Source organism: Oncorhynchus tshawytscha, linkage group LG31 (assembly GCF_018296145.1).
Source record: "Oncorhynchus tshawytscha isolate Ot180627B linkage group LG31, Otsh_v2.0, whole genome shotgun sequence".
In the NCBI taxonomy this organism is placed as follows: Eukaryota; Metazoa; Chordata; class Actinopteri; order Salmoniformes; family Salmonidae; genus Oncorhynchus; species Oncorhynchus tshawytscha.
In genome coordinates this window covers 18,281,523-18,296,548 of record NC_056459.1, presented here as the reverse complement: position 1 = coordinate 18,296,548, position 15,026 = coordinate 18,281,523, and the positions used below count along the sequence as shown (strand labels likewise).

General features: G+C 42.8%; 1 protein-coding gene across 2 annotated transcripts in view; it reads right to left on the bottom strand.

The window, feature by feature from the left end:
• LOC112229572 (unconventional myosin-Ig-like) overlaps positions 1 to 15,026 on the bottom strand; it is a 65,351-nt gene that overhangs the window by 32,365 nt on the left and 17,960 nt on the right. For both annotated transcript variants that reach the window (XM_042309986.1, XM_024395493.2), the window contains exons 13-18: positions 11,545 to 11,619; positions 9,664 to 9,796; positions 6,273 to 6,439; positions 5,747 to 5,954; positions 2,733 to 2,956; positions 819 to 963 (exon numbers count right to left, since the gene is read on the bottom strand). In XM_042309986.1, the coding sequence (XP_042165920.1) occupies positions 819 to 963; positions 2,733 to 2,956; positions 5,747 to 5,954; positions 6,273 to 6,439; positions 9,664 to 9,796; positions 11,545 to 11,619 (952 nt within the window). The remainder of the gene's footprint in view (positions 1 to 818; positions 964 to 2,732; positions 2,957 to 5,746; positions 5,955 to 6,272; positions 6,440 to 9,663; positions 9,797 to 11,544; positions 11,620 to 15,026) is intronic.

The following is a 15,026-nucleotide window of genomic DNA, read 5'->3' as shown; positions in this document are numbered from 1 at the left end:
GTGTTGTATCGAGGTGCTTCCTAATTCCCACTGTTGCTTCCCACTGGGCAGCTGTATCACATGTTGCTGGTGGTAGCTACGTGGCCAATTTGTTCCATCCCACATAATTATATTTCGAGTAGGATAGCAGACCACAAGAGAAATAACTTGTAATATTGTTATTTGGTAGTATAGTAACCATCTGGATGTCACCGTGATACAGTCTACTGCTCAATAGGGAGAGTTTGCACTGCAAGCCGGCAACACAACAACACGGGGCACAGTGTGTCCTTCGCTCTCACTGGCGGACTGCCGACCACCGCTGTCCTGCAATAAGGAGAGGGAAGTAGCGAAGTAGCTCCATTTGTACTCACTCAACTCTCGTTGCGAGACATTTGTCATACATTTTGGGCACCAGGCATCCATATATCCTCTCCCGGGTGAGTGTGTGTATGATGTTGTATTGGTGTTTCAATGTACAGGGCCATCTAGATTTCTTTTACAGAGCTGTACTTGGGGCCAACCTATGGGGCCAACCTATGGGGCCAACCTATGGGGCCAACCTATGGGGTCAGAATATGAACGTTGCCAAAAGTTGTTGTGAAAGTTGCCTTCTCCATCTTCCGTGACACATTTTACTGTTTGTTGAAATACTATAAACAAGGTATGATGATAGGAAGACGTGAGGATGTTAGCCAACTGTTCAATTACAATTCAAACCCTTGCCCCTATTCTCTGGCCACTCCTGTAGATATGAGAGGATTGGATAGATGGAAGCAATATGCTGGAAGGAGGAGCTAGGAGGTCATTTGACATACAGCTAACGTGTTGTGACTCACGTTAGACAGGTAGTCCCTCTCCCAAGGTCGGCCACAGCCCCAGTCCTTCCTCTCCCCACTCAGAGCCCCCAGAGCAGCCACCTTGGCCCTCACCTCCCCCATGTCAGACGGAGGGATGTTCTTCACTATCTGCCTGGCACGCCACCTGGGAACAAACATGTATAACAGAGAATACATCAAAGACGCTGCAGAAAAAAGTGCTGTCATTCATTCTTAGCCACACTGTCAGATAAGATAAAAAATAACCCGTGTATAGGCCTGAAATGAACAGTAACTACATGTTATAGTGAAGAAAGAGCATGTGCCGTGCCCTTCGGCCCACTAAGATAATTACAGACTTCCTTACTGTAGTTACCAAAATATACACGACTGTTCAAAAGTTTGGGATCACTTAGAAATGTCCTTGTTTTTGAAAGAAAAGCAACAAAAAAAAGTATATTAAAATTACATCAAATTGATCAGAAATACAGTGTTCATTTTGTAAATGACTATTGTAGCTGGAAACAGCAGATTTTCTATGGAATATCTACATAGGCATACAGAGGCCCATTATCAGCAACCATCACTCCTGTGATCCAATGGCACAGTGTGTTAGCTAGAGGTAACTCCGGGATGCTGGCCTTCTAGGCAGAGTTGGCAAAAATAAAATATTAAGATGGGCAAAAGAACACAGACACTGGACAGAGGCATCCCGGAGTTGCCTCTTCACTGTTGACATTGAGACTGGTGTTTTGCGGGTACTATTTAATGAAGCTGTCAGTTGAGGACTTGTGAGGCATCTGTTTCTCAAACTAGATACTCTAATGTACTTTTCCTCTTGCTCAGTTGTGCACCGGGGCCTCCCACTCCTCTTTCTATTCAGGTTAGGGCCAGTTTGCGCTGTTCTGTGAAGGGAGTAGTACACAGCGTTGCACGAGATCTTCAGTTTCTTGGCAATTTCTCGCATGGAATATCCTTCATTTCTCAGAACAAGAATAGACTGACGAGTTTCAGAAGAAAGTTCTTTGTTTCTGGCCATTTTGAGCCTGTTATCGAACCTACAAATGCTGATGCTCCAGATACTCAACTAGTCTAAAGAAGGACAGTTTTATTGCTTCTTTAATCAGAACAACAGTTTTCAGCTGTGCTAACATACTTGCAAAAGGGTTTTCTAATGATCAATTAGCCTTTTAAAATGATAAACTTGGATTAGCTAACCCTATGTGCCATTGGAACACAGGAGTGATGGTTGCTGATAATCGGCCTCTGTACGCCTATGTAGATATTCCATAACAATCTGACTTTTCCAGCTACAATAGTCATTTATAACATTAACAATGTCTGCACTGTATTTCTGATCAATTTTATGTTATTTTAATGGACAAAATATTGCTTTTCTTTCAAAAACAAGGACATTTCTAAGTGACCCCAAACATATATAAACCAATGACTATATATAAACGAACAAAGCCATTGATCACGTGACACCATTCATTCTTATTTTAAGACTCAATAGCGCATTTAAGCCAAATGAAGTCGGTTAAGATGGAGGCTCATGGAGACATCCAGGAAGTGACGTTGCAGGCTAGCTCTATGCTGCCCCCTCCCAGCCTGCAGCCTGCCATTAGCAACTAAAAGATCCTTAAAATATCTTCTGTGTATGATTGAAAAATAATCGGTTCAAGGACATACATCTGGTGTATTAGAAGCAATTATTGGTACCATGATTGTCTTCTAAACATATTTTTATTTACACGAAGATTGCCAGTTTTCCATTCACTATAATGGAGGATGATGTTTTCTACTAACAATGCCTGCAGTACGGCGGTCGGCCTTGAACTTAGTGGCTTCAATGAGAGGGGGCAGTCGTTTTCCCCTGATATAAATGCATGCACATTATATTTCTCGTTGTGGTAACTATGGGGGCTGACTGACCTGCGATGTAGCTGTTGAGTGATGCTGTCGAACTGTGCGAGGGCTGCCGGCGGCGTGGGCCACTCCACACTCTTCCCATAGTCAGCCATGTTGCGTACGTTGGTGAAACGTCGTTCTACCTCCCAGAAGTGGGCCTTGACCTTGTAGCGCTTGTAGCAACCCATGATGGCATAGATGGCACGCATACGCTGGCACCTCATCCTCGCCAGTGCCCCGCGCCATACCTGTGGGAGGGAGAGAGAGAGCGAAAGAGAGAGTGAGGGATGGAGAGAAAGTGAGAGAGTGAGAGTGGGAGAGAGATGTAAGATGTGATGTGTAACATTTCTAGTGTTGATTTAGTTGTTAAATGCACTCTGTAAGAGTGAAATTGACACCCAGTGGTGTAAATAACCAGAGTTATTGTTTTACACTTTGGAGAGTAAAACAGTCCCATAAAATTGTAAAATATATTCTTTAGGATTGTTTTTAATATCTCTTGTTTTTGCATGTACATTGATTGATTAATCTTATGCTACACAAGGATAAATAACATACATTTTTTCTAAACTAATCCAATCACTTGGTTAGATTTATTGCACCCATTACTGAAATGGTTGTTCCTGTTTAATTGGTTTATGGAGTCTTCTTATCAACTTTCCTAACCTTGGCATTCATTCTAAATGCAGGTTGCAGGTGAATCAAAATCCCAACTGTTGGATATCATAACTCTGTCTGAAATCCAATATGAATTACACATCACTTTACAAGCCAGCATAATGTGACAAGGAGTTTCCTAACAGCACTGTGTGGGGATTAAACTTGGCCATCAAAGGAAAGCCTAATGATATAAGTATTGTATTGTCATAGAGTTCTATTTTAATGGTAACATTTGCCTAGGTACTCACTTAATGAAAGCCATAGGTGTCACGTTCTGACCTTTATTTCCTTTGTTTTGTATTTATTTAGTATGGTCAGGGCGTGAGTTGGGGTGGGCAGTCTATGTTTGTTTTTCTATGATCTGGTTATTTCTATGTTTCGGCCTAGTATGGTTCTCAATCAGAGGCAGATGTCATTAGTTGTCTCTGATTGAGAATCATACTTAGGTAGCCTGGGTTGCACTGTTTGTTTGTGGGTGATTGTCTATGTTGATGGCTTGTTTCAGCGCAGCTCGCATTAGCTTCACGGTTGTTATTTTGTTTACTGTTTTTGTATAGTGTTTCAGTGTTCAGTGTTTTCTTTATTAAAATTCATGATGAACACATATCACGCCGCATTTTGGTCCTCCGATCCATCTCGCCTCTTCAGATGAAGAGGAGGATGACCGTGACAACAGGTCTTTAAAATGAAAGAATTCAATAACCATATCTCTGTCAATAACAAATACAGTCATGGGTGGTAACTCTACTCACTCGAAAAGAAATGGCACCCTGGGAAATGTGCAAATCAGGCTTTAGACCATACAGCGTTAAAACAACACCCCCAAAGTATTTACTGTAACACGACAGGTGTTAATTTCTTACACTGAGAAAGTGTAACAGCGTTAGCAGTTAGTGAGTCCAGTTTACTCTAAATCACGTGTTATGTTTTACACTGTAAGTGTTGCGTATCACTCTTCAGTAGAGCTATACAAACATCACAATCAAGTTCATTTGAACACTTTAAAAGTTAAATGGGGAACACTGCAACAGAGTTAAATCTTTAACTCTTTCAAAGGTGTTATTTTAACACCAGTTCAGCAGGGCTCACATGTTCACTGAAAATAGTGTACATTTAACTCTTTCTGAGTTAAATGTATACCATTAATTTTTCTGTGTGGGACAAATCAATGTCTGTCCAGAGACTGTCTGGGTTAGACTCCTGCTGAGTTCCAGACAAAGTTCTGCTCCAGTTAGAGAGGCTTAGCTGCAGATAGATTCATCCGGGTTATGTCCCAAATTGCAACATATTCCCTATATAGTGCATTACTTTTGACCAGAGCCTATACGGTGTAGTACACTATATAGCAATAGGTTATTATTTGGGACGCAATCCCTGAATTGGGTCAGAGAGAAAAGCAGGGCATTTAATTCACAATCACAGAGCAAGAAGAGGAGAATAATTAATGAAATGTAATGTAACGATGGCTCTGATCGCATTCATTATCCCAATTATTGTATCAGAGTGATCTCCATTTGACTGAGCAGATGAATCACACTGAGTTGAATATAACACATCCCAAATGGCACCCAATTCCCTATTTTGTGGGGCGCTGGTTAAAAAAAGTAGTGCACTACAAAGGTAGAGGATGCCATTTGGGACTCAAGCTGTGACTGGGAGCCAGATCATCATCAAGCTGGAGACAAATTAAAAGCTTTTCTTTTAAAGGGGCAATCTGCAGTTGCATCATCCATTTTTGGACTTGTAAATTAATAATATTGTACCCATTGATTCTTTAAGAATATAACTTATAAATACCGAATTAGCTTAGTTCAACTGCCATACCCCATCAGAACTTAAAATATAAGTTTGTTTTACATGTAAGTAAAAATATCGTTGATGGTCAGTCCTTGCATCCATAGGTCTTTCTATGAATTTGAGAGTGGTTACATTTCTTCAGCCTTATCCCTCAGCTTTTTACTGAAGCAGAGGCTTTATTATTGTTTCAACTGCGGATTGCCCCTTTAAATGCATAGGTCTTAATAAGATGTGGATGCTGCTGTGTGATTCACATTCTGACACGCAAGCTGTCGATGGGGTTTTAATTAGGACTAGCTGCCAATGCCATGGGTCCTTAGACAATTAAATGCATCTCTGTCTGTTTTCATACATACATGAATAATTTGGTCTATGAAAGTAACAGGAAATATACATTCAGGATAAATGCCATAGAATTATGTGTGGAGTATCTGAACGCAGGGGTTTGTTCATTAAAACCAAACAGGAGAAAATTTACATTTGGCAAGAAGATATATACCATTTTCTCCCCATTGATTGAACACAACCCAGTTTGTGAAATTTTACTGTCAGTACAGCCTCCGGCCACTAGGGGTCCCTACCTTCTGTAGGAACAGCACCAGGATGGGGATTAGCGCAGCTCTCTCCTGCTCCAGCGTGAAAAGGGACCGAGGTGTTCGCACAAACAGCTTGGTGTGTCCATACGCCACGTCGTCCTGGAAACCGTGCTGCGTAACGATTGCCTCTACTGCCTCTCTGTCTGTCTCCATCAGGTGATTGGGCCAGGTGTACTCACACGTCATCTTATACCTAGAGTACACACAGGAGGGAAGACGAAGAGTTCAAGATACAGGCAGTTGTGCTAAACATGACAATGAGTGACAAGGAGTTGGTATGATAGAACAAACAGAGTGGCACTGAGGCTAGGATTGGACATTGGACAGATTTAAATTCCTCTGTTATACACATGGTTGAACACAGTCATATAAAGCTTGTTATTCACATGAATACTGTGGCAGAATGTTATTAAAATCATGAACTGACTCTAATTGCTGAGAAATGACTCATTCTTAATGTAAAGCTTTCACCCCAATGACGTTAGACCTCAGGGTGTGCATGACCTCTGACCTCTGTAGGAAGCGTGCGTAGGGCTGGCGGTAGGCGAACCCTGCCCTCCGCACCCTGACGTTCTCCAGCAGGCCCAGGTACGCCACCTGGTGTTGGCATCGGGCGTCGTCAAACAGCACGGGAGACTTCATCTCATTGGGCTTGATGCAGCGCACATAGTATGGCTCCTACAATACAATACACAAACTCATTAACAGCATAGTTATATACTGTGTAGTACAGTCTCAAATAGTACCTCTCCTGTAAATACACAGAATAATACACAGTCAATAAGTATGCCTCCTAGAATACAACACACAGAATCCTCTAATATAATACTGTAATACTACAATACACAACACAGTCGTATACTGTGCAGTAACACATAGTACAGCTCTTACAATACAGCGAACACAGTCACAGTCCAACAGGATACAATACACTGTCATAGATACAGTAAAGAGGTCAGTGGAACGCAGACCGCAGGGGATAGACGAAGGACGCCGGATTGGCGCACATTCAACAAATCTGATCTAACAAAGTGGATATTGGTCGAATCCATCATGATTGATATACTGTAACAGACCCACAATGTGGTTACTGAAGTCCGATTTTGATATTTTGGGCTGTTTTCGCTGCATAACATTTAGAAGTTGTCCCTTTTCATGTTATGAAGAAGTGACTGCTAAATGATAACTCCCCTTTGTATAAGCTGATAAAATAGCTAGCATACAGAAATCAGTGGTGGTAGTCAAAGATGTTTTAAACTGTAACGCAGTTGCTTGGTGACGATGACATGAACATGTATTGTGGTTGACATCCATACAATCAGTATACTCAGATTCTTACCTCAACATAGTGTGAAATACACATATAAACAATAGCTTAAATATTCAGTAGGCAAATTTTGCTTGAGGGCAACGAGGAGATTCCGGATCTTCAAGGCCCTATCCCCTACGCATTTGCATTGTTTTGGTTGAGTTCCATTGACCTCTTTACCGCATCTATGTATTGTATAGGAGATACTGTAACCACATAGTACCGCTCTCACAATACAGAGAGTAGTGGAACAGTCAAATACTGTGTATTACTATAGTATCACATAGTACAGCTCCTGTAATAGACAGAATAACCTATACTGGTCATAATAGTGGTAAGAGTCCAAAAGCAATATAGTGACAAACATTAGAAATACTTATTTTGCCCAAGTTGGTTCTGTAGACAACTTGGCATGGACCAGACTGTACAGAACTCAGGGGAACATAGCCATCCCAAAGAGGACTGAATCTGCCTTGTGCAATCATGCAGAAATACATCCAAGCCTATTAGAATATCAATGCATTGTTAAAGTCTAGCTCGGCCAAACTCACAGTGTCTGTCCTACAGAAAGATGCTATTAAACTCCTAAAACGGCATAATACTAAAGTTTTTAAAGTGCACAGATAGTGGCAGCATGCCAATTAGTAACCTATTCCCTATAAAGTGCACTACTTTTGACCAGAGCCATGTGAGGCTCTGGTCAAAGTAGTGCACTATGTAGGGAATAGGGTGCCATTTGGGACACAGCGTGTGTCCTTGTGCTACCTCTGTGTGCCAGACAGGAGCTTGCTGGGACACATTAAGGGACACATCTTCTTGTCAAGGGAATGGGCATGTTTTGTGTTCCAAATGGCACTCTATTTTCATTGAAGAACACAACTTTTGACCAGGGCTCATAGTTCGCTATATAGGGAATAGGGTGCCATTTGGGATGCAGACATGCTTTGTTCTCTCTGTTCTTAGTGTTCTGTGGTCTGTCTCTCATTCACTGCCCCCTGCAGGATGAATACAGTTGAACAGAGCGCACACACACACACACACACACACACACACACACACACCAGCACAAACATTTTAGCTCAGACTTGAGAAAGGAGGCAGTTAGACTGGGAGGGGTACAACGAGGAGAGGAGAGGCAGTAGGTCAGATTGGGTACAGGTGTCCCCCTGGGACTAACAATCAGGGCATCCAGTCCTTCAACATGACCTAAAAACTGTCCCCAATGTGTCCGTCCCATCCCCCCCTCGTCCCCATCCCCCACCATACACACTGGCCTAGCCCATCCTCACAGAGAAGCACTGAAGCACAAGTCGGTCATCTCAAAATAACAGCAGGAAACGTCACATCTCAGTCAGGGTTACAGGGAGACATATCACCTCATGTAGAAACAGATTCCTCATGTGCTGTAAGACATGCTTTATCACTCATATGTCTAAAACGTTGCATATACTGTAGATATGGCACAGGTCTGTGTGAGATACAGGATATTACATCACATATACTGTAGATATGGCACAGGTTTGTGTGAGATACAGGATATTACATCACATATACTGTAGATATGGCACAGGTCTGTGTGAGATACAGGATATTACATCACATATACTGTAGATATGGCACAGGTCTGTGTGGGATACAGGATATTACATCACATATACTGTAGATATGGCACAGGTCTGTGTGAGATACAGGATATTACATCACATATACTGTAGATATGGCACAGGTCTGTGTGGGATACAGGATATTACATCACATATAGTGTAGATGTGGCACAGGTCTGTGCGGGATAGAGGATATTACATCATATATACTCTAGATGTGGCACAGGTCTGTGCGGGATAGAGGATATTACATCATATATACTCTAGATGTGGCACAGGTCTGTGCGGGATAGAGGATATTACATCATATATACTCTAGATGTGGCACAGGTCTGTGTGGAATACAGGACCAGTCTTGTCTGTGCAGCAGACTGCCATCTTATTAATGTAGTGGTGGTATGTCTTGTGTCCAGGCATTTTCTCAAAGGACAGATAGCTAGACTAGACCCCCTAGGGAGAGGCTTATAGGACCACAGGCAGCCGGGTGGCAACCGCACCAGGCTGTGTTTTGGGGTATTTTTGTGTGTGTGTGTGTGTGTGTCTCAGTAATAATCCCTGCAGTTTGTCAGTATCTGACTGACCTTTCAAAAACAGACATTGTTATCTCTCTGACAACGTTATCCATATTTCTAGGAGCTGGTTGATTCGTCCAGCTGTTAGAAACACAGGTGTGGCTAGTGCACAATGTCCAGAGGATGATGATGACAGAGAGGTTAAGCTCATGTTAGATTAAAAGCATAGAGAGTGACGGACGAGTGGCCTTGATTTGACAGCCGTTGCCAAGCAACACGGATGCATATTATTTTGCCAAAAAGTTGGGAGAGAAGTAGGAGTGGGACTAACATCAAACCTACCAAGCACACCAGAGTCACCATGAACAGAATGAAGGTGTGAACTTTTATCGCTATGAGAAGTTGCCCATGTGTCTGTTTTGGTCACATAAGCAACCAGTATACAATACAACCAGTCTGCAATCAACCACCACTGACCTTGCAGCCCAGTTTATCCACAAGGGCCACAATGGAGTTCTTGAAGAGGGTGGCTGCAGTCAGGGGTCGTTTAGTGACCTCTGTGATGCTCAGCTGACCATCTGGCCACATCTCCTTCAGCACAGGGTTGGAACTACAGAACGAGAGAGAGAAGCGAGAGAGAGATGGAGAGAGAGATGGAAGGAGGTTATAAAAGTGAACACAGGCTCAAATGTAAGAGTTTAAAGAGAGTTTGAACAGCTGAAGGAGATATGAAGTAGGATTAAGTAGTCTAGGAGAGAAGAGGAGAGCAGAGAGTACTGTAAGGACAGGATGAAGTAGTCTAGGAGAGAATAGGAGAGCAGAGGGTACTGTAAGGATAGGTTGAAGTAGTCTAGGAGAGAAGAGGAGAGCAGAGGGTACTGTAAGGATAGGATTAAGTAGTCTAGGAGAGAAGAGGAGAGCAGAGAGTACTGTAAGGATAGGATTAAGTAGTCTAGGAGAGAAGAGGAGAGCAGAGGGTACTGTAAGGACAGGATTAAGTAGTCTAGGAGAGAAGAGGAGAGCAGAGGGTACTGTAAAGACAGGATTAAGTAGTCTAGGAGAGAAGAGGAGAGCAGAGGGTACTGTAAGGATAGGATTAAGTAGTCTAGGAGAGAAGAGGAGAGCAGAGGGTACTGTAAGGACAGGATTAAGTAGTCTAGGAGAGAAGAGGAGAGCAGAGGGTACTGTAAGGATAGGATTAAGTAGTCTAGGAGAGAAGAGGAGAGCAGAGAGTACTGTAAGGATAGGATTAAGTAGTCTAGGAGAGAAGAGGAGAGCAGAGGGTATTGTAAGGACAGGATTAAGTAGTCTAGGAGAGAAGAGGAGAGCAGAGGGTACTGTAAGGACAGGATTAAGTAGTCTAGGAGAGAAGAGGAGAGCAGAGGGTACTGTAAGGATAGAATTAAGTAGTCTAGGAGAGAAGAGGAGAGCAGAGGGTACTGTAAGGATAGGATTAAGTAGTCTAGGAGAGAAGAGGAGAGCAGAGGGTACTGTAAGGACAGGATTAAGTAGTCTAGGAGAGAAGAGGAGAGCAGAGGGTACTGTAAGGATAGGATTAAGTAGTCTAGGAGAGAAGAGGAGAGCAGAGGGTACTGTAAGGATAGGATTAAGTAGTCTAGGAGAGAAGACTATGTACAGACTCAGCGAGCATAGCCTTGCTATTGAGAAAGGCCGCCGTAGGCAGACATGGCTCTCAAGAGAAGACAGGCTATGTGCTCACTGCCCACAAAATGAGGTGGAAACTGAGCTGCACTTCCTAACCTCCTGCCCAATGTATGACCATATTAGAGAGACATATTTCCCTCAGATTACACAGATCCACAAAGAATTCGAAAACAAATCCAATTTTGAAAAACTCCCATATCTACTGGGTGAAATTCTACAGTGTGCCATCACAGCAGCAAGATTTGTGACCTGTTGCCACGAGAAAAGGGCAACCAGTGAAGAACACGCACCATTGTAAATACAACCCATATCTATGCTTATTTATTTTATCTTGTGTCCTTTACCATTTGTACATTGTTAAAACACTGTATATATATATATATAATATGACATTTGTAATGTCTTTATTGTTTTGAAACTTCTGTATGTGTGATGTCTACTGTTCATTTTTATTGTTTATTTCACTTTATATATTATCTACCTCACTTGCTTTGGCAATGTTAACTCATGTTTCCCATGCCAATAAAGCCCTTGAATTGAATTGAATTGAATTGAGAAGAGGAGAGCAGAGGGTACTGTAAGGATAGGATTAAGTAGTCTAGGAGAGAAGAGGAGCAAGAGAAGCAGGATAACAGGAACACATTTTTCAAGAACTTTATCATTCTGCAAAACGTGTGTGTGCAGAGGAGACACCTGTTATACATGAGCCGCTTGAAATCTTGGAAGAGTGGGTCCTTGTTCTTGTCCAAAAAGCCCTCTACGGAATATCTGAAATAGAGAGAGACAAGACAGAGGTTATAGAAACTAACACAGCCTAAAATGTACAAGAGACCCCCCCCGCAAGAACATGAATTGAAGTGACAAGTCGAGAAAAGCCTGAAAGGTGCTATAAAAATGACAGTACATGAGTTCTGACACTGCAACCATAAGTGAAGTAACACAGACAGTACATTAGAGTCAGTCCTAAACTCTTTCCTAATGGGAGACTATGATGGATCACTAATGGCACCCTATTACCTTAGTACTATACTACTTTTGACCAGGGCACGTAGGGTTCTAGTCAAAAGTGGTGCACTACATGGGGAATAGGGTGCCATTGAGAATGCATGCTATATTACTAGCGCAATCCCTTCTACACAAATAGAACAGTACTCTCTCAAGTGAGTCAAGGAGTCCTCAGGCAGAAGCTTATAATAATAGTTACGGAGCTTAGTGGATTGAGTAAACTCCCCGAGAGCTTACATTTAAGAAACAGGAGGGGATAAAAACTGAGTTGAACCACATCAACAACATGTTTTATGATATTATGCACCACTTTGTGGTACTAGTTACAATATGTGTGCATGGGGCAACCTGATTACATTAAATAGAAAATAGAACAATGAATTAACTTTATTAATTGTTTAGAACTAAATGAGGTAAATTGAGTTGAAACTTCGCCGAAGTGATATCTCGTGGCATGCTGCTTCACTGGATTAGAGACCCAGATGTGAAAGGCTAAACCCTTAAATACACACACACACACACGCACACACACACACAAACTCATGCATACACAAGAACTCTCTCTCTCAAACACACACACGCATGCACACACAAGCGTGCAGGTACATACTCATGCATACACAAGAACTTGCTCTCTCACTCTCTTTTTCAAACACACACAGACACACCCCTGCCACACACAGATATGGCACTGTGAAAGAATGTTCTGTCTCTCCATGACTGTCACATCTGGACAGAGAGGCAGATGAAGAGCTTGTGTTAGTATGACAGATGTGCTCCTGAGGCTGATGGAGGCTCTGTGTGTGTGTGTTTGTGTGTGTGTGTGTGTGTGTGTGTGTGTGTGTGTGTGTGTGTGTGTGTGTGTGTGTGTGTGTGTGTGTGTGTGTGTGTGTGTGTGTGTGTGTGTGTGTGTGTGTGTGTGTGTGTGTGTGTTGTTGTGTCAACACCACCTGACCGGATTCCAGGAACCTCTCTAGAGAGAAGAACACACCATGTGTTCCAAATGAAACCCTATTCCCTATATAGTGCACTACTTTTGACCAGGCGCTGGTCAAAAGTAAAGCCCTACGTAGGGAATAGGATGCCATTTGGAAGGCAGACACATACAGGGCCAGGGCAGATGCTACAAGGAAAGGACAGACAGGATGACACAGGGAGGAAAAGCAGCTATCCAGAAGATGAAGGATGATTCAGGGTATATATGAGCATTTCCCAAACTCTCTGTTTTTCCCTAAAACTACAGAGCTGATTCTGATGATCAAAGCTTGATAATTAGTTGATATGAGTTAACTGTGTAGTGTTAGGGCAAAAACCAAAACGTGCACCCCTTGAGGTCCCGAGGACTGAGTTTGGGAAACTCTGGTATATACTGTATTGTACAGGTAACTGCCAAAATGAAGGAAACACCAACATAAAGTGTTTTAATAGGGTATTGGGCAACAACAACCATATACTTTGTATAATTTAAACACATTCATTAGGGCCTAATCTATGGATTTCACATGACTGGGCCTGGGAAGGCATGGGCCCACCCACTTGGGAGCCAGGTCCACCTACTGGGGAGCCAGGCCCAGGTAATCAGAATGAGTTTTTCCTCACAAAAGGGCTTCATTACAGACAGGTTGGATGTACTGCCAAATTCTCTAAAACGACATTGGTGGCGGCTTATGGTCGAGAAATTAACATTCAATTCTCTGGTAACAGCTCTGTTGGAAATTGCTGCAGTCAGCATGCCAATTGCACGCTCCCTCAAAACTTGAGACATGATCTGTGGCCTTGTGTTGTGTGACAGAACTGCACATTTTAAAGTGGCCTTTTATTTATTGAGAGAAATAAGCTTTTTGTGCATATGGAACATTTCTGTGATCTTTTATTTCAGCTCATGAAAAATGTACATGTTGCGTTTATATTTTTGTTCAGTGTAGGTTTGAAGGTGGAGGGTAGCATATGGGGTGGAAGTACATTGTGTGCAGTAAACAGTATGGAAATATATGGTTATACAAAGCAAAGGTATATAGTGGTGAGAGACTGAGAGTGAAGTGCTAAAGGCCATGGTTAAAATATAAAGGCTAAGCTATAGCATGAAGTTCAATAGTATCTAGAGTTAGAACGGGTTTGAGGAGTCGGCAACACTATAGGGCAATGAGATGGAAAGGTATGGCTGTAGGATACAGATGATTAGCGGTAAGACAGAGAGAAGAAGACAGAGAGGAAGAGAAAGAGAGACGGGGTGAGAAAAGTCAGGAGGGAGGGGGGAGCAAAGTAGGTCAGTGCAGGAGGGGCGTGGGATGGGAGGGGTGGCGTTGTGACATGGGGGGTGGCAGGGACGAGGCAGGGTATATTTAGCAGGAGCAGGGGATGGGATAGGTTGGGGGGGGGGTCTGTTGCAGTCACAGGGGAGAGGTGTAGGGACCTTACGGGGGATGACAGCTAGGCTGAGGCAGGCTCTCCCCTGGGTCCTGGCTGTGACAGAGTGACAGACAGACGAGGACAACACAGTGACAAGGAGAGCCTTCCATCTTGGCCGCCCAGGAGCCCTGTCGTACTGGAACAACATCTAATACTTTTAACTATATATCGCACTACCTTGGACCAGAGCCCTGCTCAAAAATAATGCCCTATATAGGGAATAAGGTGTCCTTTCAGATGCAGGCGAAGACTAGTACACTAGCATGTTGTGCACTAAAAGGCATGACTGTAATGTGTGAGCCAGCTGGGGATTCAGGGATGGATGAATGTAAACCAAACATGGCCTAATTGCTCAGTGTTGAAGTCATGTTATTATACATCATGTTAACCTGGATTCCCTGACTGTCATTTCTCGTCACATGTACTTGGCACTCCACTCGACTTCTCCTTTATTAATACTGCTCGAGACTTTCTAAGGGGAAATAGTCTGGTTCTCTCTCTCTCTGTCTCTCTCTCTCTCCCATCCTTTCCTCTTTCCCTCCCTGGCTCCTTTGATGCCCTACTATTTCTAGAATTGAGGGCAATGTAGACCATTCAAACCCACTGTAAGCCAATGGAAGACCGTTTTACTGGATAAACCCCAGTGTTAGCCAATGGAAGACCTTGGTACTGGATAAACCCTCAGTGTTAGCCAATGGAAGACCCTAGTAGTGGATAAACCCCCAGTTTTAACCAATGACTGACCCTTGTACTTAAAAAAA